This window comes from Dermatophagoides pteronyssinus, unplaced genomic scaffold, assembly GCF_027571235.1.
Source record: "Dermatophagoides pteronyssinus isolate colony J.1.1.1.1 unplaced genomic scaffold, Derpt_VIB-CSIC_2022.12 sq0022, whole genome shotgun sequence".
Taxonomy (NCBI): Eukaryota; Metazoa; Arthropoda; class Arachnida; order Sarcoptiformes; family Pyroglyphidae; genus Dermatophagoides; species Dermatophagoides pteronyssinus.
Genome location: NW_027461546.1, coordinates 648,271 through 676,231, shown reverse-complemented (window position 1 = coordinate 676,231; position 27,961 = coordinate 648,271). Strand labels below are relative to the sequence as shown.

Sequence of the window (27,961 nt, the reverse complement as noted above, 5' to 3'; positions counted from 1 at the left end):
TATACACTCAAATTGGTACCGTTTTTTTTTCGAACTCGTTCGAATCAAATCGTTCGAACGATCTGCAGAATGTGTCATTGAACTTTTTTCAACAAAAAATTTAAAAATTTTAAAATTTAAAAAATATTTCTTTTTCTAAATTCAAAATTTCGAAATATATTTTATATTGAAAAATCCTACTGAGCTAGATTTCTTGTTCTTTTAACAAATAAACAATTTTACCACCAAGTGTTCAATCGAAAATGAGCGAAAAAAAACAACAAAACATTCAAGAATTGTTTTTAACCCAGAAGAAAAAGAAAAGAAAAGAAAACTATTTCCTGTTGGCAACCATATATATTATAAATCCTAGAAGTATTCACACTTGATGAATACCGAATTGATGACGATCAAAAGTTGGATCCCAGTATTAACCAGATTCAAATAAAGTGACTATTGAATCTTTTTTATTCATTCAATTCATTCATCATTTGCCATGTTTTTTTTCGAATGTATCAATCTGTCTATATATGTGTGTGTGTGTGTGTGGCAATATCCAACCGAGAATTTTTTTTTTCATACGCAGCAATTTTTTTAAAATTCAGTTTCTCCTGTGATCATTGGAGAAAGAAAAAAAACTCAATCACACAAATCTTCAAATGACAGAACAGCTTCAGAACATTATTGGCTGGCAAGCAGCAGCAGAAGAAAAAAAAACACAATTGAATTATCATTCGAGAAAAAAAAGGCTTTATTCTTTTGATAGAATTAAGAAGAAGAAGAAATGGAAAAAAATAACAACAACAGAATTTTTCGTCCAAATAAAAAGCAATTCTGGGCTGACTGCCATACAGACAATGTATGATGATGATGATAGTCATCATGTTCCTGTCAATTTTTTTAGGTATTGTAAACATAAGTGGTTTGTTATAATCAAATTTCTTTGATTTGATTCACAATTGAATTTTCATTTGGAAAATTATTTCCGACAACGACAACAACAACAACAACAACAGAAGAAGAACGGCCTTCAATTTGCCGAACAAAAAAAAATTTTGTTGAAAGTTTATTGTTTGTAAAGACTAATCAAACCGAATGAAATGTAGCATCTTTTTTTTCCTGCTAACTTACTTCCGATTCAGACAGAGAAAAAAAACTTTTATATTATTGATCGGAAGTTAAAAACTCTGTTTATAATGATATAATTGTTTTTCTGCTTCGATTCAAATCCAATCAATCAATCAATCAATCAATCATCGATGACAATCAACACTTGTCATCCGGAAAAAAAAATTTTTGTAAACAATAGTTGGTCATAGTTCGAAGTGTACCCAAACTTATATATACAGTGTTTATAGAATTCGTGATTCTTCATCCGATTTTTTGTTGTTGTTGTTTTTGTTGATTTTAATGACCTCATCAACAGATCAACACATTGAACTTGTTAAAATCAATGTTGTTTGATTGTTGTTGTGTGAATCTGTTTTTTGTTTTGCTTTGTTTTGTTTGGCGGCATGAAAATGAAACAAATCATTTTATGCCCCATAATAATAATCTTTGTGGTGGGTCTTGACTTTTTTTTTTTGATTTAAAGATTTTTTGGTCAAAACAAACTAATCAATGTTTGCTTTTTTTTTGTTTTGTTTTTTGAATTAACAGATATTGAAATCATCATGTCGAATCAATCACAATCAATAATCAATCAATCAATAATCAATGATAATAATAATTTGGCAATGATTGATACAAATCATAATGGATCATCATGGTCATCATCATCATCATTGAATCATCATGTTTGTAATAACAATAATAATAGTCTAATTACCGGTTCTTGTCCATCGAATTCTTCACGTTCATCGTTGATGCTTGGATCATCTTCATTAACACAACCAGCAACTAGTACTACAATGGAACCAGATGAAGAAAATCCAATGGCTGATCTTATGTCTTTGTATGGACTACCTTCTGCTACATCATCTTCTTCATTGTCACAAGCGGATCAACATCTTCAATCTATGTTATTGATGGCCGCAATGCATCATCAACAACAACAACAACAATCTTTAGCATCGATTCCTACAAATGTTGCTTCATCTTCCGGTTTGGCTATGACGCCCGCTACAGAACTAGTCAATCGACAAATTCAATCGAATCGATTACCATCAATAAATTTGGAAGGATCTTCATCAATCAATTCAGCAGCTTATCAACATCCAATTCTTATGATGCGAATGATGATGGGTAATCCTTCATTTTTAGATCATCTAACAACACCATCGGCTATATCTACACCGAATGGATCAAACCAGTCACAGCAAAATTCGATCATTATGAATGGAATAAATTCATCGCAATTAGAACTGACAACTGAATGCAAAGAAGCTGCTGAAAAAAATACAACACTGATGTCTCCCAATATTGAAGAACCATCAACTACAACGACCACTATTAAATCGAATAAATCATCTATTAAGCCTAAATGTACAAAACGACGAAACGGAACCGGAAAATCTCGTCCATCAATCAAATGCTATTCAATCAATCGTCGTTTAGTTGAATCGACTGTATCTACTACATCGAAAGCTTCGAATATTGATCCAGATTTATCATCTGATGATCGATCAACTAATCCTATTTATCGTTGTCATCTTTGTCCTTATACTGGAAATTCCAAACTTCATTTTAATGCCCATATGAATACACATTTTGATCATCGTTGTCCACATTGTGATTATACATCACGTACTGAAGGTCGTTTGAAACGTCATATAAGAGATTTTCATTCAGAAACACCACCCGAAACCTGGACCGGTTCCGAACAATTATTAGATGAATCATTAGAAGGTGCTGAATTAATATTCGATCCAGATGGTTGTATGGAAATGTCAGCCGGTGGTAATGGACCTAATCCAGCTCGTAATCGAAAATATCGTTGCAAACAATGTGGTTATGTTGCAATGGATAAACATGATTTTTGGGAACATTCAAAAGATCATATCAAAACTGATCGTATGTTAGCATGTCCAAAATGTAATTTTGTAACCGAATACAAACATCATTTAGAATATCATTTACGTAATCATTTTGGTTCAAAACCATTTAAATGTGGTAAATGTAATTATAGTTGTGTTAATAAATCGATGCTTAATTCACATATGAAATCACATTCAAATATTTATCAATATCGATGTAATGATTGTACATATGCAACTAAATATTGTCATAGTCTTAAATTACATCTACGAAAATATAAACATCAACCAGCTACTGTATTGAATTTAGATGGTACACCAAATCCATATCCAGTTATTGATGTTTATGGTACTCGAAGAGGACCAAGACCAAAAAAATCATCTTTATCTTATACAACAACAACAACAACAAAATCAATTAGATCCAAAGTAATCCGGAAAAATATTGAATCAAATAAATGTAAATTAATTTCTCAATCGAAAAAAGATGATAAAATCAAAAACATTGTTGCTGTAAACAATGTTCAATGTTCGTCGGCTGATTTGAATAACAAAACAATCGAATCACCAAAAATTAACAAATCACATGATTCAAATGATAATGATAATGATGATAATGAACAAGCACAGGTTACCTGTCTTCGATGTAATTATTGTTCATTTCAAACCGAATCAAAACCTGATTTTAGTAATCATTTATTGAATCATGTTGTCAAGGAAAAATTATCACTTCTTAATAATAAACGTAAACAAATAAAACAACAACAGCAACAGCGATCCGTAAATGTTGATAATCAAACGCAATCCAATGAAAATAATGATGAAAAACGTATTGTTAATGATTTGGTACTTGATCTAAGCAAACAAGAAGATTCACAAGATCAATCACAAATGGATACCGATCAAAATGATCCTTTATCATCGTTATTGCAAAATTTTCTTCATCATCAGCAGACAGAACAATCAGAACAAATTGACATTCGATCGAAAACAACCCGACAATTTGTACATAAAAAACGTAAAGGACAAGCACGAAAATTACTTGTACAATCATCACCATCTCATTCACTGAATACATTAGGCATTTTGTCTGAATCGGAATCGATTTCATTATCGTCTCCATCACCATCCCCATCTTTATCTTCGTCTTCTTCAATAGATTCTTATCATACACAATCAAAAGAACCTGACGATGATGATGATGATGATGATGAAGAATCGATACGATCCGATGATATTGTTGTCGATGAACATATGATTGGTTCAGATGATCATAACAACATCGATGATGAATCAAAACAATCTGAAACATCATTGATGATGAATGATTTACCATTACTTACCAAAACATCTTCAATCGATGAACAAATTCAATTTTTAGATTTATATCATCATCATCAACAGCAACAACAACAACAAAATGGAACAGATATTCAGCATCCACTTCCACCAACGCCAAACAAATCACCCGATGATGATGATGATGATGAAAAGTCAGCATTCAATTTCGATATGAAAATCAATGACCAAAAAAGTGAATGCCAAAACATAGGCTCATCATTGTCTGAATGTGATATAAGTCAACTAAAACCTGCATTAGTCGCTGCTCTTAATGATTCATCTAACAATAATTTACTACAGACATTGTTACAATTACTTTCTACCTCAACGAACAATGTTTGTTCCATCACTCCATCTTCATCATCAACGATGTCATCATTATCATCTTCTTCTTCATCATCAAAAATGAATGATTCAAAAACTCTGGCAACAATCATTTCAAAGGGTGTTGGTTCACCGACAACTTCATCATCATCATCATCAACATCATCCTCATCTTCTAAATTACCAATTACATCATTGCCAAACACTGTCACTGCTACCAGAATATCATCTTCATTGAATGGAGAATCTAGTCAGAGCATTGATTGTGTAGCGTCATGTTCCACTAGCAACTATGAAGCTGATACGATCGCCAATAATCTTAATAGTGCAACAGCAGCAGCGGCAGCAGCCTTAGCATTGGCAACAACAGTATCATCGGCCGCTTCAACATCAACGCTTAACGAACCACTTACTAATGTAAACAGTTTGATTACTAAAATGCATTCGGTAACATTTTTAATGCAAGAAATTCTTTTAGAAATGTGGTCGATAAAAAAATGAAAAACATGAAACAACGTCCATTTGTAAACAATATTCACCCAAGTCATACAAATCATCGCATTTTTTCATTTTGAATGTATACATGTTCATCATCGTCTATGTTTGATGATCACAATAATCGATTATTTTGTGTTTTTTGTCTATTAAATTAATAAATAAAATCAATTTTTTCCAATTCTTCAATTATTATTGTGTTAAAATTGTTGATATTTTTAGCCGGAACTTAAATTTGATTTTGAAGAAAAGAGTGCGCTAAGACTATGATCTATAGTTGAGTGAGGTTAGGTTGATGACTATGACTATGATCTATAGTAGAGTGAGGTTAGGTTGATGACCATGACTATGGCTATGATCTATAGTTGAGTGAGGTTAGGTTGATGACCATGACTATGGCTATGATCTATAGTAGAGTGAGGTTAGGTTGATGACCATGACTATGACTATGATCTATAGTTGAGTGAGGTTAGGTTGATGACCATGACTATGACTGTGATCTATAGTTCAGTGAGGTTAGGTTGATGACCATGATGACTGTGATTCATAGTTCAGTGAGGTTAGGTTTGATTTTCATAGTAACGCACTAGTACACACGCTTCCCTTTAAAGCCAAATTTAAGGGAGAAATTTTTAAGTGAACAAATAAGTTTCTCTGATTTTTACGAAATTTTATTAGTCATATTCCAATTACCCTAGAAGTGCCATCTGTCGATGATCATTCAAATTTGTACGATAATTGCATCAAAATTAAAATTTTGTTTGATACATCAAGTTTGTCTATGTACATTTGTTAATTAGGTAAAAAAGAGGATAAAATAAGTGTGACCTTACACCAATAAATAGGAACTAAGAATTTGTATGAATAAAATGAAAGAATTCAGTTATGAGTACAATATCTTTCGTCGGATGAATCTTCGAGGCAATCGATGATATGATCACATATCTGATGTCGTTTTAAACATTTTCCCAATGGACATCGATGACCACTTTCACATGCTTTATCATGCACGGCCATATTCTTAAATGGCCTATGTGGTTCGTCTACTTGTTTGCCCGTCACCAACATGGCCATCTTCGGATTGGATTCGAATTCATGATTTATACGATAGTCTTTTGCCATAATAGAATGTATCCAGGTTAAATAGTTGTAAACTTTTGTATAAACTCCCGGACGACCAGCACGACCGCAACCATCACCATTACTGGTTATACCCAACAAAATCCATTTGCCATTTGCTTTTTGACACATAATAGGTCCTCCACTATCGCCCTTTACGATGATTCGAACGATAAAAAGAAAATTTATTAATTAGTGTTCACATTGATCATGATATCGCGTACCAGACAAGCATCACGACCTCCATGTTCAAAACCAGCACAGAACATATTATCAGTAATCTTGTACAAAGGCAAGAATAACGTCCGCTTCCTACATTCTTCAGTCGATATAATAGGCAGTGTTACTTCTTGCAAAGTATCAGCTACCAAATTTTTTAGTATTTGAGTATTGTTAGAATAGTTTTTGACTTACGGAATATACGCCCATGTTCATACAATTTACCCCAGCCAACTGTTGTGCATAATTGATTGTTCCAACGATCAATGTGACTATCTTCTTCGTCGGGCAAACATATTGGTCGGATGTACTTACTTGAATTGAAATTCAAAAAAAAATCAAATTTTTTTGTTGCATTCTAATTGATGCTTACCTGTATTGTAATGGTTTGTCCAGATGAAGTAGAGCAATGTCGTTAAGAAATCCTCTATCTACATAATCAGGATGAATAATCACTCGATCGATGCGACGAATTTCTTCGTACAATGTTCTCTGTAGACTTCCTCGACGAAGAACACCACTTCGGGCAGTCCAAAATGCACCTGGTGTTCTGTAATCCGGTATTCAATGTTTGAAAAGAAATTGTACAGAAACACGTAAACTACTTACGAGTAAAAACAATGAGCAGCAGTTAGCAGCCATTGAGAATCAATGACAACGGCTCCACATTGAAATTCTCCTTCACGATACAATGCCACTTGCCAAGGCCACGATCCAAACGATGATGATTTACCGCCGATAATTCGCCTTTGAAGTTTAGAACTCATTGGCCGTACACCGCATTCTGTCAAGTCACAACCGCAATCAATGTCAATGTTTGATCATAAAATGACTACTAACCTATGGTTGAACATTCGATTCGAGCTACTTTGCGTCCTGGACATGCAACCTTTTCAAACAGACTGCTCCAACTAAATATATTAGAATTCAGTAAATCAGGCTAAACTCCATATCAATAATGACAAACTTACATCGATAAAGTTGGTTTAGATGTACTGGGTAATCGAGAATTGATAGCAAAGAATTGTGTTAGATTGTTGAAAGAACTGTTTCTTTGTATGGTCAAGATATCAATCTTTTCAAGTTGAACATAGTAATTAGCTTTGCATACAGCTTGACCCATATCATCAATTTGAATCATCGATGAGATCGATATCGATGTGGCATTCGCTTCGATGCTTTCATTATCATAATGATGATCAATCCAGTTATCGGTATCTAAATCATAAGAATCAAAACATAAAGGTGCCCATACACCTTGATGTTGAATATGAAGTACACCTTTTGGATTATGATTCTCCATAAATGAATGTGAAATCATATCTTTTGTTTGTTCTTGGTCGTCGACTAATGCGATACAATTCTGTTCATCATCACCATTAAGACAATCATTGTTACCATCACAAACTTGGTATCGTTCAATACATTGATTTGATAATCCATGACAGACGAACATTCCCTCTCGACAGCGAGGACCACAATTAATAGTTTCGTCACTGAGATCAGCACAATCGATAACACCATCACAAAGTTTATGTCGGTGTGTTTCATCACGAAGCAGATAATCAGCACAACGACAATGTAGTTCGTCTGAACTATCTGGACAGTCCAAAATACGATCACAAATTGATTCGAATGGTATGCATTTATTGCCACGACTTGCATTCAAACATGCGAATTCGTTAGTTGTACACTCGATTCTTGGAGCAGCCGTTGTTGTCGTCGTTGTTGTTGTTGTCCTCATAACTGGTCTGGGAACTGTGTGTGTAGAAAAAAGTTAAAGAAAAAATAATAACGTAAAATCAGATTGACCGAAATGAAAAATGATCACCTTTATCAATAGAATTGTAGTAGTAGAAAGAGCCATGAAGAGCATTGCCCTCGTGACTAGATTGATTATGTTTTTTGTGGTTGATCAGCTTCTTTGAAATTCGCGTTCCATATGCTAACACAGGAATCGTTGATTTATACATAGACTTTTCAGTCGATGGCAATTCGGTTGGTATCGGCGTTGTCGATACGGGTTGAGTAAATTCATTTTCAATAATAATCAAAGCTGCAACATCAGTTTCATTCGAATTGTTAATACTTGAATTTGTTGGTTCGGTTGTAAATATTTGTTCACCATTGTTCGACACTGGTTTTAATTTGAATTCATCTTCTAAATCATCATCTTCTTCATAATCTTCATTGACAGAATCAAGAATTGATGAAACGGTATGATTAGCATGACCCAATGAATACAGATCAAATGAATCATTCGATACGATCAGAATCTTATCCGTTAAATTCTTGCTAGTGTCGACTTTAGAATCAAAAGCAGCAATAGTCGGAGTATTGTCAATAATAAATCCATCGATTGTGTTATTTTGTAGCGAAGAATTCCATTGGTTTAATGTTGATTGTGTTTGAATATTAGAATCATAATCACTTGGTTCTTCTCTAGATTCAATTGGTTTATCTTGAATTGTATCAGCATTCAAAGTAGTCATGTCTTGAAATGATATAGTCGTGTTGTCCATTGCTGGTATCGAATCATCATTTGGAGAAATTGTGGTGATCGTTGGGTTAGTGGTCAATTGACTAGAAATATTGTTCTGTTCTATAGGATTTTCTAATTCAGACATTGTTGATGATTGCATAACTGTTGTCGGTTTCGTAACATTATTGTTGACATTATTAGTATTAATGATGATTTTATTATCAGTCATGACGATCCAAGGTTTATTTGTTGTTGGCAAAATTTTTTCAATTGAAACTTGTGAAATTGATGATGTTTTATTTGAGCTATGGAAAAAGTAAAATAAAATAAAATGCAAATCCAATACACACAATCAATGTTTGCGTGCGTGTCATTCAGGAAGAAAATTTGTTTTTTGTCATTATTGACAGTGTGTGTATGCAAATGACCTCTTACCTCGATTCATTTATCGTTTCTGGAATCGGTTTCGATGTTGTTGAGATCTCGATATTGATAATCGGTGTGATTGTTAAATTTTCCACAATCTTATTGGCAGTAGTGGTGGCGACGGTGGTGGTGGTGGTGGTTATGATCTTATCATTCGAATCAAGATGTTCTGGTATATGAAGCTGATTATCCATTCTATTGATTGAATCAGGTTCCAAGTTGATTAGATTTTCTAATCTACGTTTCAATCGCTGTCGATATTGAGGTTCAGTCAAACGTTCAAAAGTAGACAGTTTGATTGATTCGATGTCTAATTTTAGTGAATTATTATTGGTTGCATTTGACCATTGCTGTTGAAATGAATGTGATAATACTTGTCTGACTCTAGCTATAATGACTTGATCATCGAGTAATACATTTTCAATGGTACCAAAATTAATAACTGTTTTCGATTTTTGAATTGCTAAAGCATGATCAAGTGGTAGTTTTTGTGAATAGAAACGAAAAAATACAAGCAAACTACCCTGACGAAAAGTATAGATTTCCGTATATAGCAAAGAATCAGCCAACAAACTATGGCGTAATATATGTTCAATCTAATGATGAAAATTTAAAGGAAGGATTCGGTCAGGTTATGATTCAAAGAAAAGGTATACTTACGATTCGTTCATAGCGCGTAGCTTTGTTACGAAATTCTGATGATGTTTGATTCAACAATCGAATAGTAAAAGAATCACCGGAAACAATACGAAAATTTCCACTTATACCATAGGCAAATGTTTGTTCGGTCAAAAAATTTGTCACAATAGCCAAATAAAGTGAGAATCCAAGAACAATGGATAATGATAATAAAATGATTGCTACCAACATAATCAATAAACAACATCCACAAGAACGAATGAGACCATAAGATTTTGATGAATGACTATCATGTGTATGACCACATGACCATGGAGGACGATAATGACCGTTACCGATAAATGGATATGTCCAGATAAATGTTCGACGTCTATGGTCATTGTTTTGTTGGCCATTATGGTCATGGTCAGTATCGAACATAGTTGATGTACAAGTTGATGAAGATGATGAGCTAGTCATTGAAAATGTTGATTCTAATCGTGGTTGTAGTACGGATGGATCCAGATGTTTTGTTTTTGTCATGGATGTTGATTCGCCTAACGAATCATTCATGACAAAACGATCATGTTCATCTTTAGTAAAAGATCCAATCACATCGATAGAGTTGGAACGTTTTTTCATAAGTTCTTCAACATTATTTGCATTCGAAGCATAAGGAAGGTAATCATTTGGAAATCGACATTTAGTAAATGAAAGATCTAATCTTCCATTGATCTGTTGAAAAAAAGGTAAAAACAACAACTCTTAATACGAAATACGAAACATGAAATATATGGCTTTCTATTGTTTATTTTTGACATTGATCACATATATAATAAGTGTTAAAATTGGCCGAAAAAAAACAAAAAAGAATGGACAAATGTTTTTTTTTTGTTCAGGATCTAATATAGTAATTAGTAAAACTAATGAAAGTCATCTGTGTTATTATTATTTTATTATGGCCATCAATTTTTAGACGATCACCACTGTCATATCATCATTCCCAAAAAAAAACTAAAATATCATCATCAGTCATAAATATGATTGTTATTCAAAATTTTCTGTTTTTTTTAATATCAACAATCATTAACGACAATTCGATTCACATTGATCAGCTGAGTGCATTTAATAAAATGAATGAATCGCATTCATGAAATCAATTGAAAACAATTTGTAAACAACCAAACATCAAATTCAATGCAATCAAATTGCAATGATCGATGATGATCGAATCAAACCAAACTAAACTTTTCTAAAATAGAATCATCATATTCCTTTTATAGTCAACAATACTAATATTATTTTTTTTGTCGCTAATCGTACAATTGTGCTATAACTTTTTTTCATTTTGACATATTGATGATGGTTTTTTTTCTACAACACTCTATTCATCAAAAAGGATAAATCAGCTCAACAACAAAAACAAGGCAAGGTCATTGGCAGTATGACATCCACATATATCAAAGTTATGATTTTCGGATAAAATATTGTCATCATCATCATCACGTGGGAACAATTGTTTGTTTGTTTGATGACATCTCATAATTAGTTTTTTTATTTTGTTGTTGGCATGAGAACGAGGAAATCTTTAACACAAACATTGATTTTGATTATGATGATGATGACAAAATTTAATTAACAATCCTTATATTAAATTCCACCCAAAAAACAACAATGAATATATAATATTTTACCAGAATATAACATTATTGATTCCTATTTCATTGGCTATACTTCCGTAACCAATTCACAATGGGCTTATTGCCAATGACAAAATTAAAAAAAAGGGTAGAATCATAATCAACAAAAAAAAAAAAAATCAATTGATCAACTTGTTCCGATTGAATGAACAAATACAAATAAAAAAAAATACCTGTTGCTGTTTGATGGCTGTTGATAAATTCGGATATGATCGATGATTATTAATTTGTTGATTGTCTGATTTAATTAAATTATAACTGGCCGATGTTGATGGTGGATTTATAAATCGAAGTATTGAACCTTCTATATGATGATCATCATGATTATTGTTTGATTTTTGTTCAGTATTGATTATTGAATGATGATAAGCATGATGATTATGATGATGATGATATGTACAATTATTACCGTTATTATTATTATTTGTAAGATTAAAATGACGATTTTGTTGAATTGAAGATGATAATCCTTGATGAGAAAATGGTTCAGCCATTGATTGATTAACTGATGACCATTGTCGATTATGATGATGATGATCAGTATCAAGATCCAAATGTGATGATTTTCGATTAGAATTATCGTTGACCAGAATAACACTCTTCATTTCTTTTTAATTATTATTAAGCTGATTGTAATTTGAAACAAAAATTTCACTAAAATAGCATCACATTCACAGTTTTAAATTGTTTCAGGAAAAATAAGAAGGATCGATTTAAAAAACTATAAAATCAATCGATGGATGGATATGTAAACCCAAAGCTGTTAACACTCACTGATACTGATGATGATGATGATCACATACTGAATAATGAAATTCAATTTTTTCTTCTTCTTCTTCTTTTGAATACAACCGATGATTTGATGTTTTTCTTTTCTTCATTCGGTTTCGGTTGGAACTGTCGGTTCCATCATTAATATTAGCAAAAATTTCTCTTTAAAAATACAGAAAAACAACACTGTACTTCGTCGCAGATGTTAATGTTGTGTTTGTTTGTCTGTTTGAAAAAACATACATACACCGATCAAGATTATGTTTGTCTTTAGCGCTTCACTGGTTGGCATTGAATGAACTTGTTCACTGACTTGCCATCGTGAATTGGACATATACGTGATCCATTCTTCACTGATGATGATGTCTTACCATTGGAAGCCAAAACACTATCAGCATAATAAAAAACTACACAGAATATACCTACATGAAATCAAACAAGAAATTATAACGACAATGACGACAAGTACCTGTCAAATTGGCTGGCTTACCTGTATTGATGATGAATGTCTGTACAGAATCTTGAACAGTAACCAGAAAAAAAACAACATTTTTTTTAACTTTTCATTGCCCTTTCTCATTCACCTGATTGACCAGGTTAGATTTTCTTTTCACTATCATCATTCGAGGGGTTAATATTCAATTTGGACAATCAATGGACATGCGATACGATGAAGATGATTGTTGAATGAAAGGGAAAAGACCTGTTCGGGTGAATAACCAGTTTTTGTTGATTGATCAAATAGCTTTCGCTTAGATAATAATCGATCATTTTAAATTTGACTGTAGGTTTGGCGTTCAAAATAGGCAACTAATTCATTTTCATTCAACAATTCATTGACCATCAATTTCAATGATTACGAATATAAAAGTATCATCAATTTAACGAACAAAAGTGCTTGATGATTTGAACGAACGAACTAAATTCAAATGAATGATGATGACGTGGGTGCATCCATTTCCTGATGACACACGATGTACTTATTGATTTTTTTTCGACCATGTTGCCAGGTGCCATTCACTTGAATCATTTTCGAAAACAAAATTGACCAATATGCACCTACGTTGAAGATGCCAATCGCCATTAGATACATTCATATATGATTAACATTGTTGATGATAATGATTCTTCATTGATGATTATTTTAGCCATGAGAATTTTCTCAATATACATAATTTTCATTAGTCATGAGAAAAACATATGGATTGAATGATAGTTTGATGGAATAATTTTCTTATTATTATCATCATTATCATCTATTGAGCCATCATCAAATTTCAATCAAAGTTTGTGCCAGCAACTGACCACGAAATTAATTGAATGAAATTGTCTTTGACCTTAAAAAACTAGAAAAGCAAAAACAAACATAATTTAGGTGATTTCGGCACTAAAAAAAAAAATCGAACGTTAAATAAGTGACCAACTCGACAAACGAGAGTCGAAATAGTAATCGAATTTTTAAAAAGTAAAAAATCGAATTCTAAAATTTTTTCTTAAATAAATTTAATTCAACATTTTTTTCTAATGATGGTCTATTATTGTTCGATTTTTTTTTTTTTTTGTTTCCAAATATGAATTTTGGATTGAAATTCTTTTTTGATTTGAAATGAAAACATATTTTGACTAATGGAATAATCATGAATGAAACATTAAATATTGATCAAAATAAACAACAACAACAACAACAAAATAATAATAATGATCATAATAATAAACGTATTTCGTGTAGTGATTCACCAATTTCAAATACATCATCATCAACATCATTATCAATTAATTTTGTACAACCAGAACATTATTTTGTTTTAAAAAAATGGGCAATTATTATTTGGACAGTATGTAGTATTCTAATACAATTATTTCAATTATTAGTTGCATTACGTATGCCTGAACAATCATCTATTGAATTACAGAAAAGATTTTTTTATGTTGATAAACATTTTATTCGGGTAAATATCATTTTGATACAAAAACATTATCATTTCTTTATTAATGTTTATCATTTTCTTTTCCAATTTACAAATAGCGATATATAATAACATTGGCACTTGGTACAAGTTTAACTGCTATATTATTCAATATGATTGGTTTATTAGCATCTATAATTGAAGGTTATTATCTAACAATAATCTATATAATTTATTCAATTATTCATGCATTAACAATAATGATTGTTGATTTTGATTTAAATACACCATTTCTTATTATTTGTTTAATACATTGGTCAATGATTGGTCTTATTATACTTTTTATTATTGATCTTAAAGATAGATATAATTCGAGAAATAATCCATAAAAGAAAAAAAAACAACAACAAAATCATCTGTTTTTATTTTTCCTTTTTTCAATATTACAAATTACAAATGATACAATAAATTAAAAGTTTTTGTTTTTTTCTGTTTGTTTTGATCAACAAAATGTTCCATTAACAGTGATGATTATGTGATGATCACGACAACGACAAGGATTGACTAATTTCACAAAATGTTATTGATTTAATCAATCACAATCAGTTAATGGAAAAAAAGATTGTCTAATCATTCATATTGATGGGTGATGATTGTTGATTTTTCAATTTGATTTACCCGCCGTTGTCATCATCATCATCAACATTGATGATGATGACAGCCACAAGGTTAATCACTAATTGAAACAACAAAAAAGTGATCATCACTTGTGTCATTGTTTTGTTGATTTTCCATTTTCTATTTTGACTTCGATGGTGGTGACACTCGAATGCCAATGATCATCATAATCATCATACAATGATTTTAGCCAATGTTCATCATCATAATCATCATCTGCATTTATAAGTAAGTTTGTTCCGCCGAGAAAGAAACTATTAACGTCTTTTGGGGAGGAATTTTAATCTTTTTTTTTCAATAATGAAAATGGATTTTTGAGTGAAAGCAAAATGAAGATTCCTTAACGCTGTGTTCATTATTAAGTGATGTTTCGTTTTTTTTCTGTCAGTGATATATGTGCTGATGATGGAATGTGAATTTAACGAAAATCCATAATCCAAAACCATTGATTTTCATCATTAAATTTTCTTTAAAAAAACAACAAAAAAATTTTCTTTTTAAAACACAAAAACCACAGTGATTATTCGTTACTTACTTTTCAAATACTACCGTCGTTACGAATTGACATTGATCAATTCGATTGATAATCGATTCTATTGTTTTTTCTTTTTATGGAAACCAAAAAAATCAATTGCTAAATGCCAGTTAGATGATGATAATAGATGATGATTAGTATGCAGTGAAAAAAAAACTTTTTTATAATGATGTTCATTATTGTCTATATGGTAATCATGTTTTTTTTCATTTTCTCTCTCTCTCTTCTTTCTGGCTAATAATCATTTTGTCTACTATTTGTAGATGTTCTTCATCGTATATTCATTACAAACACACATCAACACAGTTAGTGACCACTGTCCAATCCTTGAAGCATCATTTAACCATTCATTATTCATTTTTTTTCGTTGTTTTTCGTAGCTGCTGTTTTGTTGTTGTTCAATCGATAAATCATTGAAAAACACGAGTTTTTTTTGTTGTTGAAAAAAACATGGTCATTTTGATTGTTTTTGATTCTTCATTCATTGATTTAATAATAATAATAATGATTATTAAAATGATCAATCGATGGGTCACACATTTATGAATTGCAATTGAAATATTCGTTGCTTTTTTTCTCCAGAAAAGAACTTCAGCAGCAATCTTTTCAATTGAAATGGATACAGGAATTATATAAATAGAAATGACGATGACAAACCAGCAATTCATGAAATGAAATATGAAAATGAAAAACAAGATAAATATCTTCGTTTTTTTTGTTTTGATTGATTTTGAATAATAATGATGATTATCAATAGAATCGTTTTCGTCATTAAAAAAATCATATGATCGAATCGTTTAAAAGATTTTTGTTGTTGTTGTTGTTTGTTTTTTTGAAACTTTTGGACGCCCATATTTGGAAATTGAATCTTTTCAAAATCAAAAATCAAAAAAAAAATCCTCTAATAATACCATTCTTGGTGGACAGATGACACTTGAAGCAAACCCATGGAAGAAAAAAAAATGACGTTCGATTCGATTTGATTCGATTCGATTTTGTTTTCACGCATTCCGCTAGCCAGCGCTGGTTCTCCGGTTCATAGTGTTTATGAATGGTTTTCTGGTTTCTATTTGGCTCAGTAAATTGAGTTGTTTGTTTCATTTTACTTGAGTTTGATGCTTTACATGCTTTATTCTTTACTTTCACATTTGAAAAACGAATCAAACTTAAAGATTCGTCATTTTATATTTTAAAATTTTTTTAAAAATTTCAAATCCAAAAAAAAGTAAGTCACAATTTTTTTATTTATTTAAAATTGATTTTGATGATAATCAAATCGTATTGTTGGTAAAAGTTTTTTTTTATCCGTAAATGCCCCCATTGTTAACTATTATAGTTATTCTAAAAAAATCGATTGACCAAAAATGAGTTTTTTTTATTTGCGAATTTTTATCATTTTACTGTTTACAAAATTCTTTTTTTTTTTTATAAATTGCTTCTTCCATTATTATATAATCAAAACCATAATTATTCCATTCGTTACAGAAAACGATTTTAAAAATTTGTAAAAAAATGATGATGGTGATTAATAATATTGATAATGATGATGATCATCATTACAAGATCAATACCAAATTAATATTTACAAAAAATTTGAGAATTTTTTGTAAAACAAAAATACTATTTAATGTAACTAAAATGGTGGCCAACGGTATTGAAATTAATGTTTTATAAAAATAATATATATTGATAAATAATGATGGCCCCCTTTTTTACAATATATATAAAAAAAATTATTGAGAATTTTTTGTTGTTGTTTGTTTATTATTATATTAAAATTGTGCCTACAAATCTTTGAGTTTTCGATTTTCGATATAAAAAAAACTGGGCCAAACACACACTAATGGGGTATAGTAAATTTTGTTTTTATATTTTGATTCTGATTCGGGATATTCGAATAATATTGTGAAAAAAATGCTGAAGAGGAGAGAATCATTTGTCATTCGAAATTTATTTTTATTTTTTCGTTTTGCCTTATTGATTGTTGTCTATAAAAACCTATTGCGTTCTTCTACTTCTACTGCTACTACTATTATTATCTTCTACCAAAATGGATTAGATTACAAAATTTTACCGAATGCTAATCAATTCTATTATTTCTTTAGCCGAATATAAAAAGGTATTGACACAGAATATATTCTTTTTTTTTGTTTTGAGCAACAACAACAACAAAAAAACGAAATCACCATGCCACCACGACGAGCAAAACGAAAATCAGTAACAACGGCCAAAACAACAGCGGCAAAAAAAGTTAAAAAACAACAACAAATTGTTGAAGATGAAGAAGAAAAATCAATTTCTTCATTAAATAATGATGATGGTGAAGAAATAATCAACGAAATGTCTACCATTGACAATGACAATGATGATGATAATAATAATGATAATAAAGTTTCGACAATAAATATTCGAGATGATAATGATGTTATTGATAAAGAAGATGATGATGATTCGAATCACCCGAATGGAATCAACGATCAATCGAATGTTGTTGATCATGATGATGATGACGACGAAGATACAAATGATGGAAATTATCATAATGGTGGTGATGATGATGATGACGATGATATGGTCGATGATGATGATGATGATGATGATGTTGGTGATGAAATTGAAATTAAAGATGAATTGAAAACTTCGAAAAATAAATCAGATTCAAAATCAAAATTATCACCAAAAAAAGTAACATCATCACCATCATCATCTTCGAAAAAAGATGATAAAGAAATGAAGAAAAAACCATCAAGTAAATCCAGTAGTGGGGGTAGCGGAAAAATGGATTCCTCAATTTCAAAAGATAATAAAGATTATGATGATTCATATTTTAAACGAATGCATCGTAGAGCACAGGACAAATTTCATGATCCAACTGATGAAGGTAATTTTTGTTTTTGTTTTGTTTGTTTTTTTAAAATTAATCTCTTGATATTTTTATTGCTAAATCTAGAACTTTTTATCGAAAATCTTATGGGTAATATTAAAGGAAAAGAATTTAAACTATGCAAATATCGACATTCATCAGCATGTTTAGTTTGGTTATTGGAAAATATGAATGATTTTAATAAATCACGGAAAATTATTGATAAAATATCACCAGAATTATTTACAATTGAATGGGCAACCGATGTTAATACACATGCTGTATTGGAAAGTAGTTATGATATATTAATGAAAGAATTGGCTAAACAAAAAAATTTTGGAAACCGATACGGCTAAATGGATTATAAAATGGATGGATGGTGTTGCTAAATTTGTTATCGATAATTTAAAATCATTTTTAAATGAATCGACTGAACGTGAAAATCATTTATTGATTACAACTATGGAAGCATTAGGTGGTATTCGTATTGGTCGTGGTTGGAATCGAAAAAATATGCGTTTCGGAAATGGTATGCAAATTGAAAATTGTTGATTTGTAAAATAATTGATAATTTTTTTTTGGTTTGTAGCTGCTGGTGCTAAAATCGATCTTGAAGCAATGATTTCTGGCGATATGATTGTCAAAGAAATACCACAATCATCAAAACATTTTCTTAAACGTTTAGCTAAAACTGTCATATTGGATGCACCTGAAGATGAATGTCGTGATTTAATTTTTTCACGTTGTACTAGTGTTGGTCTATATTTATTGTTTATATTGAGAGTTCGTTATACAGAATTATGTCAAATGATTGTTAAAAAATTGGTGGAAATTGTTTTCGCTACGGATGAAATACGCGATCATATTTGTCAATCAGCTAATGGAGCTTATATCGTTGAAATTATGTTGTTGGTTGCGTCGGAATCACGATTAAGTAAAATTTGGACTAAATATTTGAAGGTAAACTCTCAGATTCAAGATTTTAGCCATTTTTTTAAAGTAAAAATTTTCAATTTTTTTCTAGCCCAATTTGAAATTATTCTGGAGGCATGAAATTTCTCAATTTATCATTCAACGTTTGATTGATGCTATCAAAGAAGAGAATCTGGTTAGTTTTTTTTGTTGATATTTTTTCCCAAGAATTTTTTTGATTGACCATTTTTTAATCCCATTTTAGTTCTGCGATGTTTCACAGGATTTGTTTCCTGATCTCAAAGAATTATTTAAAATTGGCCGTTCTGGTATTGGTGTTTGTTTGGCTAAAAATTGTCATGATCAACCAAAAATGCAAACACCATTGGTGACTGCAATGATGAAAGCATTCGATTCATATGAACCAAAAGATAAACAATTGAATGTAGTTCCACAGATGTTATTCTATGAACCATCACCAAATACTGATCGTCGTGATTCACATAGTCGACGAAATTTTGCTACACAAATTTGGCTTTATGGTTCTTTAATGTTGCAACATATGTTCACCTATAAAGATCCATATAAATTATCTAAAAGTTTGCTATCTATGTCCATTGATAATCTTATGCGTACCTGTCAAGATCGTAGCGGTAGTCATGTGATTGATAGTTTTCTTCAATCATTAGACGTTGAAATGAAACATAAATCCGATTTAGTCGAAAGGTTTGTTGTTCGAATCGTTTGGAAAAAATTTTAATTTTTTTTCCTCTTGCATATAGACTTTTGGGTAAATATCATTTGCTTGCATGTAACAAATATGGTTCACGTATTGTTGAAAACATTATGAAATTATCGAATGAAGAGGTTCGTACGGCTATCACACAAGAATTGTCGAAAAAAGAATCTTTATTAATGAAAAATCGTAACGGATGGTTTGTGGCTAAAAATGTTGGCATTCATCATTTCAAAAAACGACCAAATGATTGGCGTGATGTTGAACGTGGCCGAATGCGACGAACTCGTGAATTTGGCCATTTCAATCAAATAACAAAACATCGACCGGACAATATGGGTGGTGATCATCGACCTAGCTTTGGTGGACGTCCATCATTCGGTAATCATGATCGTCGATCATCACCGGATAATCGTCGTCGTGATGGTCGTCGATTTGAACGACGTGGTGTTGGACGACGATTTCATTAGTTCATCAATAGATCTCTCATCTATTTCTATATTTTGAAAACAAAACAAAAATAATTGTCATCAATCGATTTCTCATTTTACATTTCAAAGAAAAAGAAGATGAAAACAAAAAAAAACGGCAAATTCTATCTTCAAATTCGGCCGACCATTTAAAGAATAATTCCTTAATTTCATTTTTGTGTAAAGCTCTCATGTAATGTTGATCCGTTTTTTTTTCGCTGTTTTTTTTGTGCTGAAAATAAAATTCCTCATTTTCATAATTTCTTTTTTTGTTTGTTTGACCATCAAAAATTAAATTAAAATTAAAAAAAAAATATCGACAAATTCGAATTCTTTTTTTTTTTTTTTGGTTGTCTATTTCTACTTAATACTGTTTACACCTAATTGGATCTATTATAAATCGCGCTATACTTAACTAACGAAACAATCATCATCACTAAAACGATGATAATGATGATGATGATGAACAAAATGATTATTGAGGAAAAATGGCCGCGCCATTATTCGTTCATGCATGCATGCATGGATCAAAAAGAAGAAAAAAAGAACAGTTGAAGAACGCGCGCATAATTTTTTGTGTGTAACATTTTTGTTGACCGTTAGCATAATCCAAAAAAAAGGTAGGAGCATGAATTTTTTTTTTCTTCTCACATATAATGCTACTATCACCGGGAAAAAGTGAAAGAAAAAAAAAGAACCACTAATTTTTACGCATAGTGTGCGAGCAAAAAAAACTATGCTAGTAGCATGGATGATTGTGGAAAGAGAAAAAAAATTTTTTTTTTCATCATTTTTTTCGATGGCAGCGGTATATTTTTGTGATATGTGGTATGAAAATGAGCCACTAAAAAAGAAGCAAAAAAAGTTGACGTTGATTTGTGTTGTGCTGTGTGTGTGTTTGTGACGATGCTGTGTATCGAATTGAACGAACTTTCATCATCCAGCAAGCAAGCAAGAATCTCCTCAAATACTATCTGCAACACCAAAAAAAAAATACTAACATCAAACAACAACAACAACAACAACAGCATTGACTGAAAAAAATAAACCCAGTCGCTAAATCTATTCTGATTCCATCAGATCTCATAATAATTTTATAATTTTGTTTCGATTTTTTTTTTTTGTTTTGTTTTGCTTTTCAATCAATTCGAATAAAAGTGAAAAACAAACGATAAATATTACGAGAGAAAACATTGATCATTTTTTTAAAATTTCGCAATCCTCATCATTAATAAGATTCAATGATGATCATCATCATCCATTATAAATGTATGATTTGAAAATCGAATGATTTGTTTTTTTGTTTTGTGTCAATAAATATCGTGACGTACGTATCAACAAACTATTTTTAATTCATCGTATCAGAATTTGGAACCAAAAAAAGAATAATAATAATAATAATAATCTAAAAAAAAAATTACTATCCATCGTATGGATACTGAACAACCACCACCAGCAACAACAACAACTATAACCATGACTGGAGTCGATTCAATTGCTGGTGGTGGTGTTGCTGCTGGAGAAGGTGGTAGCAATAATGATGGTGGTGTTATTAGTGGTGAAAATATTGATACTACCGGAACTAATAATGGTACACATAATGATGAAATAATTAATAAGAATGGTGATAATAAAACCGAAACATCATCAACAATTGATATTGATATATTTGGTGGTAATAATAATGATGATTCTGATGGTACAATATCACAAATAGTTGGCCAATTAGAATCATCAATAGAATTATCATTATTAATGGATGAAAAAATTCATTACAACCGCCATCTATTTCATCATCATCACATCTACTGTTCAACCAACAACAACAACAATAAATCAACAACAATCATCATTATCAATAAATTCCCAGGATATATTACCATCAATGAATAATAATAATAATGATAATAATACGAATAATAGTGATAAAAGTGAACATTTATTGAATGAATCACAACAACAACAACAACAAATTAATACGTCATCACCTCCCACTACAACAACAACAACAACTAACGGATCATTATATAATAATGATAATCATTCATTAAATTTTCAATCATCATCATCATCTTCAGTTGATAATATTGTAGCACCACCACCAACAAATGTTTTCGATAATTCTAACAATGAACAACTAGAATCGAATCAAAATAATAAAAATGATGATATGTTGATGAATCATGTTAAAAATTCAAATTTATTATCATCATCATCAACAACAGAATCTCAACCTGAACAACAACAACAAACATTCGAATCATCATCATCAACAACAACAATGACTGGAGCTGGTGGTAAAAGAATTTTATTAAGTGCTAATTCACCACAACCTGTAAATAGTTCGGTAAGTTGATTTTGAAAAAATTGAATTATTAAAGAAAAAATGTATTGTTTTAATAATAATTACTTTATTAGATTTCTAATATGACACAACAAACAACATTGTTAAAATCAAATTCAAATTCATTAACAAATGGAACAATGACACCACCAGAATCGCCTTCATTATCATTATCTAATACATCATTGTCGACAAATACGACAGTAGCATCATTATCATCATCATCATCATCATCGATACAGCAACAGCCAATTGCAATTGGCCAATTAACTTCAAATGTTGTACCTCAACAACAACAATCAAATGTTATACCATCAACAACCATAACAAATAATACAACTATGCCATTAATAACATCATCATCATCCGTATCAACATCCTTACCGGCAATGATTCGTTCAACACCTATTTCGATGATAACAACACAAATTCAGCAAACAAGTGCAATAACAACATCAACAAGTTGTTCACCATTTGTGATGACAACAAATCAAATTAATAATAATAATAATAATAATAATAATAATGTAACAAATAAAATGCCGATGGCACAAAAAACTGCGCCAATTTTAAATTTACAACAAACAAATGGCGGTCAACAACAAATGTTGATACAAACACAGCCATCAACAAATCAAACGATTCGTACTAATCATCATCAAATTCAAATGCCACAAGTATCATTATCTAATTCAATTGTATTGGATCCACGAGCACAACAACAGGCTCATTTACAGCAACAATTAGCTAATGTTTCTGCACATAATCAATCGAATCTACAATTTCAGATTGTCAATGTAAATAGTCCTAGTCGTAATACATTACAAATGCCTACAGCCGTTTCGGCACCTGCTGGTTATGCTGTTTCAAATATAATCACTGGAACAAGTGGCACAACAATTCAATCAAAAACAGGTACTCCGATGCAACCACGTTTGGTACAATTTCAAAATTCTCCTGTACGATTACCTAATCGAGCGACAAGTTTTGCATCTCCGGTATGTTTATTCTACACGATATATTTTTCTATTTCTAAATGTTTTTTTCTTCTTTTAGCTCACATTTCCTGGACTAGTTCGTGGACAAGCTATATTTGTGAAAACTGAAAATGGCCAAATGCATATGGTGAATGTTAGTCCACAGGCATTAGCAGCAGCTGCACCTCAAACAGTAGCTGGTCATCAATTATCAGGATTGCGATTACAATTACCAACTGCAGCAGCACAAACCGGAACAGCAAATATATCGACAACTGGTCCAACAAATGTTACAATACAACCTCCCACATCTTCAACTATACGAACACAATTGAGCGGTAATCAGATTGTTTTACCTGTTTCATTAGCAGCAACCGCTGGTGGTAATACACAAGTGGCTACAATTCCGGCAAATAAAGTTTCACAAATATTACCACCATCTCAAATGATTGCTGGTAATGTTTCGATACCAACACCAACAATGCAAACTATCGTATCGACACAATCATCGCCATCAAATGTTACATCAAATTCAGTGACAACATCCGCATCAAGTGGACATCAAGCACCACAATTAAGAGTTCATACAACAGCTACCAATTCTCAGGTCAATTCGGCAGCTCCATCACAAATGTCACCAACAACAGCAAAAATGAAATGTAAAAATTTTCTATCAACATTGATTCGATTGGCTAGTGAACAACCGGAAAGTGTTGCAACGAATGTTAAATCACTTATTCAAGGTTTAATTGTATGTACCTCATTTGTTTTAATCAAAAACTGTATTAGAATTTGGTTGTCATGTCATTTTGTTTTGATCCTGATTTGATTCATCTTGAATATAATGTGTGTGTGCCATCATCACTAATAATAATAATATATATCCTCTGTCGCTATAGACACAAAAATGCTCCAGCGAACTAGAAAAAAAACAACAACAGAAAATGACAAAACAGAAATTTTTGTTAGTTGGAAGCATAAAAAATAAGTAATTCTTAGCTTTAAATTAGGCGGCATTTTTTTTTGTTTTGTTTAGTATTTCTTGTATTTTGAAATCAATTGGATCCAAAAATTTTTTTTCATTTTCTATTTATTCATCGTTCAACATTGTCATCGACAGTATAGAATCCGACACAGGCAACCGCTAAAAATATTAGAATCGAAAATTTTTTTATCATTTTTAAAAATTGTCCATTCTAATAATAATAATTTATTTCTATGTTTTATCAGGACGATACAATACAACCAGAAGATTTTACTACACAATTGCAAAGAGAATTAAATTCCTCTGAGCAACCATGTCTTGTTCCTTTTTTAAAGGTTTGTTGTAATTATGAAAGAAGATTCTTTTTTTACTAATATTTTGATTGAAAAAAAACAAACAGAAAAGTTTACCTTTTCTTCGATATTCATTGATGAAAGAAGAGCTAAAAATCGAAGGTGTACGTCCACCACCACCAAGTGCTACAATGGCCTATCCGTCCAATCATCATCCAATGGCAGGTGCACAGAATTTGTCTCATATTCAAGTATGATTGAAAAAAAATTGAATTTTGAAAAATGAAACATTTTTTAAAAAAACAATTTTTCTTTGCACATAGAATATCAGTCCGGTTCCTACAATTTCACCACAATCTCGACCATCACCATTGCCACCAGGTGTTCGTCTATTAGGACCAAATTCTAATCTAATGACGACAGGAAATGTTCCTGCTGGTGCCCAGATAATAACATCATTACAGCCACCACATCAACAACAATTACATCAGCCTCCACTTGGCTCTTCCAATCATCTTCATCATCATCATCAACAACATCAACAAAATTCATTGGGTCCTATAGTTTTAACATCGCCAAATCATCATACACATTGTCCAACAATTACTTCACATACAGGTCATCAACATCCTGGCTTAATGTCAATGTCAATGTCTCCGAATATACAAACAACAAATACCTCATTATCTCATCAGCGTTTACCTATTCATTCTAATGTTCAGCAACAATCTTCACCATTGTTGTCATCACCTTCATCGTTAGCATCGCCATCATTGCAAACACCACCACCACCAGCTAAGTCGAAAAAATCTAGTTCAAAATCAAAAGCCAAATCGGAAAAAGCAAAAAAAGAAAAAGCTGCTGCTTCGGTAACCTCTGTCGCTTCAACGACATCTTCATCCACGGCTCCTTTAGGTTCTACTATCGTTCCTGGTGGTGAACGTAATGCTACGGCAACCGCATCATCATCATTTCGTGAAGATGATGATATTAACGATGTAGCTGCAATGGGTGGTGTGAATTTGGCCGAAGAAAGTCAACGGATATTGGCTGGTAATGCCGAAATTATTGGCCAACAAATTCGTTCCTGTAAAGATGAACCATTCTTATATACATCACCTTTACAACAGAAACTAAATAAAATAGGTTAGTGACAAAATATTGAACAATCATTTTTGGTATACAACTGTTGCCATGGTGAAGAATTTTTTTCCGAATGTTGAATTCTAAACAAATTTTGTTTTTGTTGTTGTTTTTTTCTCTTATAAAATCCAGTCAAACGATACGACCTCGAAGATTGTTCGCACGATGTAGTTGCTTTGGTTTCACATGCTGCCGAAGAACGTCTCAAAACACTAGTCGAACATTTGGGAGCAATTGCAGAACATAGACAAGAAAATCTACGGGTATGATTGCCTATCACATGATGAATTTTTATCTAACTGTTTCATTTCTGTTTTATTTTTTTAATCAGACTAATCACAACTATGAAATTGTTCAGGATGTTAAAGCTCAGGCACAATTTTTACAAGAATTGGATCGAATCGAAAAACGTAGACATGAAGAACAAGAAAGAGAAGTTTTAATAAAAGCAGCCAAAGTAAGAATTGTTTATTTTTTTTATTAAAAGCAAAATTTTCAAAATTTTTGTTTTTTGTGTTCTGCAGAGTCGATCAAAAGTAGATGATCCTGATCATATTGCAATCAAAGCAAGAGCTAAAGAAATGCAACGTTTAGAAATGGAAGAATTACGTCAACGTGAAGCAAACAAAACTGCCTTACAAGCTATTGGTAATCCAAAAAAACGATTAAAAACAATGAACAACAATTCTACAAGTTCAACAAGTTTATTATCTGGAAATGATGGTGATAATAGTGGTGGTGGTGGAAATATATTTAGTTCATTAAATGGTAATACCAATAAAACTAAGAATAATAATAATAGTTTGAATATTGGTCAATCAATATTTGGATCATCATTTGGTTCATCTAGAACGGTATGTTTTCAAAATTTTTTGGAATATTTTGTAAATTAATTAATAAAAAATTATTATTTTTACAATTAGACAATCAAACGATATAAACGTGTTACAATGAAAGATGTATTATTTATGATGGAACGTGATCGTACAATGGTTAGATCAACAACATTATTTAAAGCTTATTCTAGATAACATTTTAAAAAAATATTTATCGAGTCATATTTATCATCCACATCATCATCATCATCATCATTTAAAAAATTTCCCGCTCTTTTTTTTTTGAAAAAAAATTCTACACAAAATTTGAATATCACAAATTTGTTTGTTTTCTTTTTTGCTTAATGAAGAAAAATAATGTTATTTTTCATTTTCTCATTTTTTTTGTTTCCGTTTTTACCTCTTAATTTTCTTTCTTTTGATACCTTTTTTTTGGTTTCAGAACGAAACAAATCTTCTTCTTTTTTTCGGAAAAACACAGACAAACATCATCTTCATCATCATCAACAGGGGAAAAAATATGAATTTTTTTCTCCTTCTTCTCATCCAATTTTTCTAATATTATAATTTTTGTTGGCCTATAAAAAAATAACTTTTTTGTTTTTATATAAATATTATTATACAAAACAAAATATAAATATGAATATATTGTGAATACTTGAATATTCAAAACGAAATTGTAATTAATTTGAAATATGATAATAAAATTTGAATTTGTAAAAGTCCATTTGATTACAAGATTTTTTTTTCAAATTTCTCCCGCCATCTATGTACCGTAGTATTTGAAAAGACCAAAAAAAAAAAAAAATTTTTCAACGAAGAGGAGGAATAGA

At 31.1% G+C, this 27,961-nt stretch overlaps 5 protein-coding genes and 1 long non-coding RNA gene across 8 annotated transcripts; 4 read left to right on the top strand and 2 right to left on the bottom strand.

The window, feature by feature from the left end:
• Nucleotides 1-312: 312 nt before the first annotated feature.
• On the top strand, nucleotides 313-5,249 carry LOC113798823 (uncharacterized). 2 transcript variants are annotated; one of them, XM_075822981.1, is made up of 2 exons: nucleotides 313-428; nucleotides 1,639-5,249. In XM_075822981.1, the coding sequence occupies exon 2, from the start codon at nucleotides 1,653-1,655 to the stop codon at nucleotides 5,118-5,120; it is 3,468 nt and encodes a 1,155-aa protein (XP_075679096.1). In that variant the 5' UTR covers nucleotides 313-428; nucleotides 1,639-1,652; the 3' UTR covers nucleotides 5,121-5,249. The 2 variants fall into 2 exon arrangements, with proteins under 2 accessions (XP_075679096.1, XP_075679095.1); XM_075822980.1 differs by lacking the exon at nucleotides 313-428 and adding an exon at nucleotides 1,198-1,541.
• A 514-nt stretch (nucleotides 5,250-5,763) lies between these two features.
• LOC113797035 (uncharacterized) lies at nucleotides 5,764-12,298 on the bottom strand. 2 transcript variants are annotated; one of them, XM_075823054.1, is made up of 11 exons: nucleotides 11,852-12,298; nucleotides 10,021-10,713; nucleotides 9,370-9,956; nucleotides 8,284-9,239; nucleotides 7,424-8,210; nucleotides 7,293-7,363; nucleotides 7,062-7,236; nucleotides 6,826-7,002; nucleotides 6,648-6,766; nucleotides 6,458-6,597; nucleotides 5,764-6,386 (listed from the first exon to the last, which is right to left on the bottom strand). In XM_075823054.1, exons 1-11 carry the CDS (start codon nucleotides 12,281-12,283, stop codon nucleotides 5,994-5,996), a joined length of 4,530 nt encoding a protein of 1,509 aa, XP_075679169.1. In that variant the 5' UTR covers nucleotides 12,284-12,298; the 3' UTR covers nucleotides 5,764-5,993. The 2 variants fall into 2 exon arrangements, with proteins under 2 accessions (XP_075679169.1, XP_075679170.1); XM_075823055.1 differs by lacking the exon at nucleotides 11,852-12,298 and adding an exon at nucleotides 11,302-11,340.
• Nucleotides 12,299-13,989: 1,691 nt separating this feature from the next.
• Nucleotides 13,990-14,841, top strand: LOC142645787 (uncharacterized). The gene is made up of 2 exons (XM_075823056.1): nucleotides 13,990-14,398; nucleotides 14,476-14,841. The coding sequence occupies exons 1-2, from the start codon at nucleotides 14,087-14,089 to the stop codon at nucleotides 14,743-14,745; spliced, it is 582 nt and encodes a 193-aa protein (XP_075679171.1). The 5' UTR covers nucleotides 13,990-14,086; the 3' UTR covers nucleotides 14,746-14,841.
• Nucleotides 14,750-16,259, bottom strand: LOC142645788 (uncharacterized). Its single transcript, XR_012846846.1, has 2 exons — nucleotides 15,570-16,259; nucleotides 14,750-15,501 (listed from the first exon to the last, which is right to left on the bottom strand). It is a non-coding gene; the product is annotated as an uncharacterized LOC142645788 (long non-coding RNA).
• A 404-nt stretch (nucleotides 16,260-16,663) lies between these two features.
• Nucleotides 16,664-20,810, top strand: LOC113798185 (uncharacterized). The gene is given in 8 exon segments (XM_027348682.2): nucleotides 16,664-16,794; nucleotides 17,675-18,450; nucleotides 18,520-18,770; nucleotides 18,772-18,961; nucleotides 19,022-19,392; nucleotides 19,457-19,540; nucleotides 19,610-20,070; nucleotides 20,127-20,810. Coding segments are annotated over 7 exon segments (2,475 nt in total). The 5' UTR covers nucleotides 16,664-16,794; nucleotides 17,675-17,756; the 3' UTR covers nucleotides 20,551-20,810.
• A 987-nt stretch (nucleotides 20,811-21,797) lies between these two features.
• LOC113797943 (uncharacterized) lies at nucleotides 21,798-27,716 on the top strand. Its single transcript, XM_027348419.2, has 10 exons — nucleotides 21,798-22,897; nucleotides 22,969-23,892; nucleotides 23,951-24,622; nucleotides 25,102-25,191; nucleotides 25,257-25,400; nucleotides 25,473-26,295; nucleotides 26,425-26,555; nucleotides 26,624-26,749; nucleotides 26,817-27,146; nucleotides 27,216-27,716. The coding sequence occupies exons 1-10, from the start codon at nucleotides 22,310-22,312 to the stop codon at nucleotides 27,321-27,323; spliced, it is 3,936 nt and encodes a 1,311-aa protein (XP_027204220.2). The 5' UTR covers nucleotides 21,798-22,309; the 3' UTR covers nucleotides 27,324-27,716.
• Nucleotides 27,717-27,961: the final 245 nt, after the last annotated feature.

Excerpts from the sequence above, each read along its gene's own strand:
- LOC113798823 (XM_075822980.1), top strand. The coding sequence starts at position 1,433 with ATGTTGTTTGATTGTTGTTGTGTGAATCTGTTTTTTGTTTTGCTTTGT. Across the intron at positions 1,542-1,638 it reads CCATAATAATAATCTTTGTG|ATATTGAAATCATCATGTCG; the intron begins GTGGGTCTTGAC and ends TTGAATTAACAG.
- LOC113797035 (XM_075823054.1), bottom strand. The coding sequence starts at position 12,283 with ATGAAGAGTGTTATTCTGGTCAACGATAATTCTAATCGAAAATCATCA. Across the intron at positions 8,211-8,283 it reads CTACAATTCTATTGATAAAG|TTCCCAGACCAGTTATGAGG; the intron begins GTGATCATTTTT and ends CTACACACACAG. Across the intron at positions 6,598-6,647 it reads TGAACATGGGCGTATATTCC|CTGATACTTTGCAAGAAGTA; the intron begins GTAAGTCAAAAA and ends AAAATTTGGTAG.
- LOC142645787 (XM_075823056.1), top strand. The coding sequence starts at position 14,087 with ATGAATGAAACATTAAATATTGATCAAAATAAACAACAACAACAACAA. Across the intron at positions 14,399-14,475 it reads TTGATAAACATTTTATTCGG|CGATATATAATAACATTGGC; the intron begins GTAAATATCATT and ends ATTTACAAATAG.
- LOC113797943 (XM_027348419.2), top strand. The coding sequence starts at position 22,310 with ATGAAAAAATTCATTACAACCGCCATCTATTTCATCATCATCACATCT. Across the intron at positions 26,296-26,424 it reads ACAGAAACTAAATAAAATAG|TCAAACGATACGACCTCGAA; the intron begins GTTAGTGACAAA and ends TATAAAATCCAG. Across the intron at positions 26,750-26,816 it reads TTTTAATAAAAGCAGCCAAA|AGTCGATCAAAAGTAGATGA; the intron begins GTAAGAATTGTT and ends TGTGTTCTGCAG.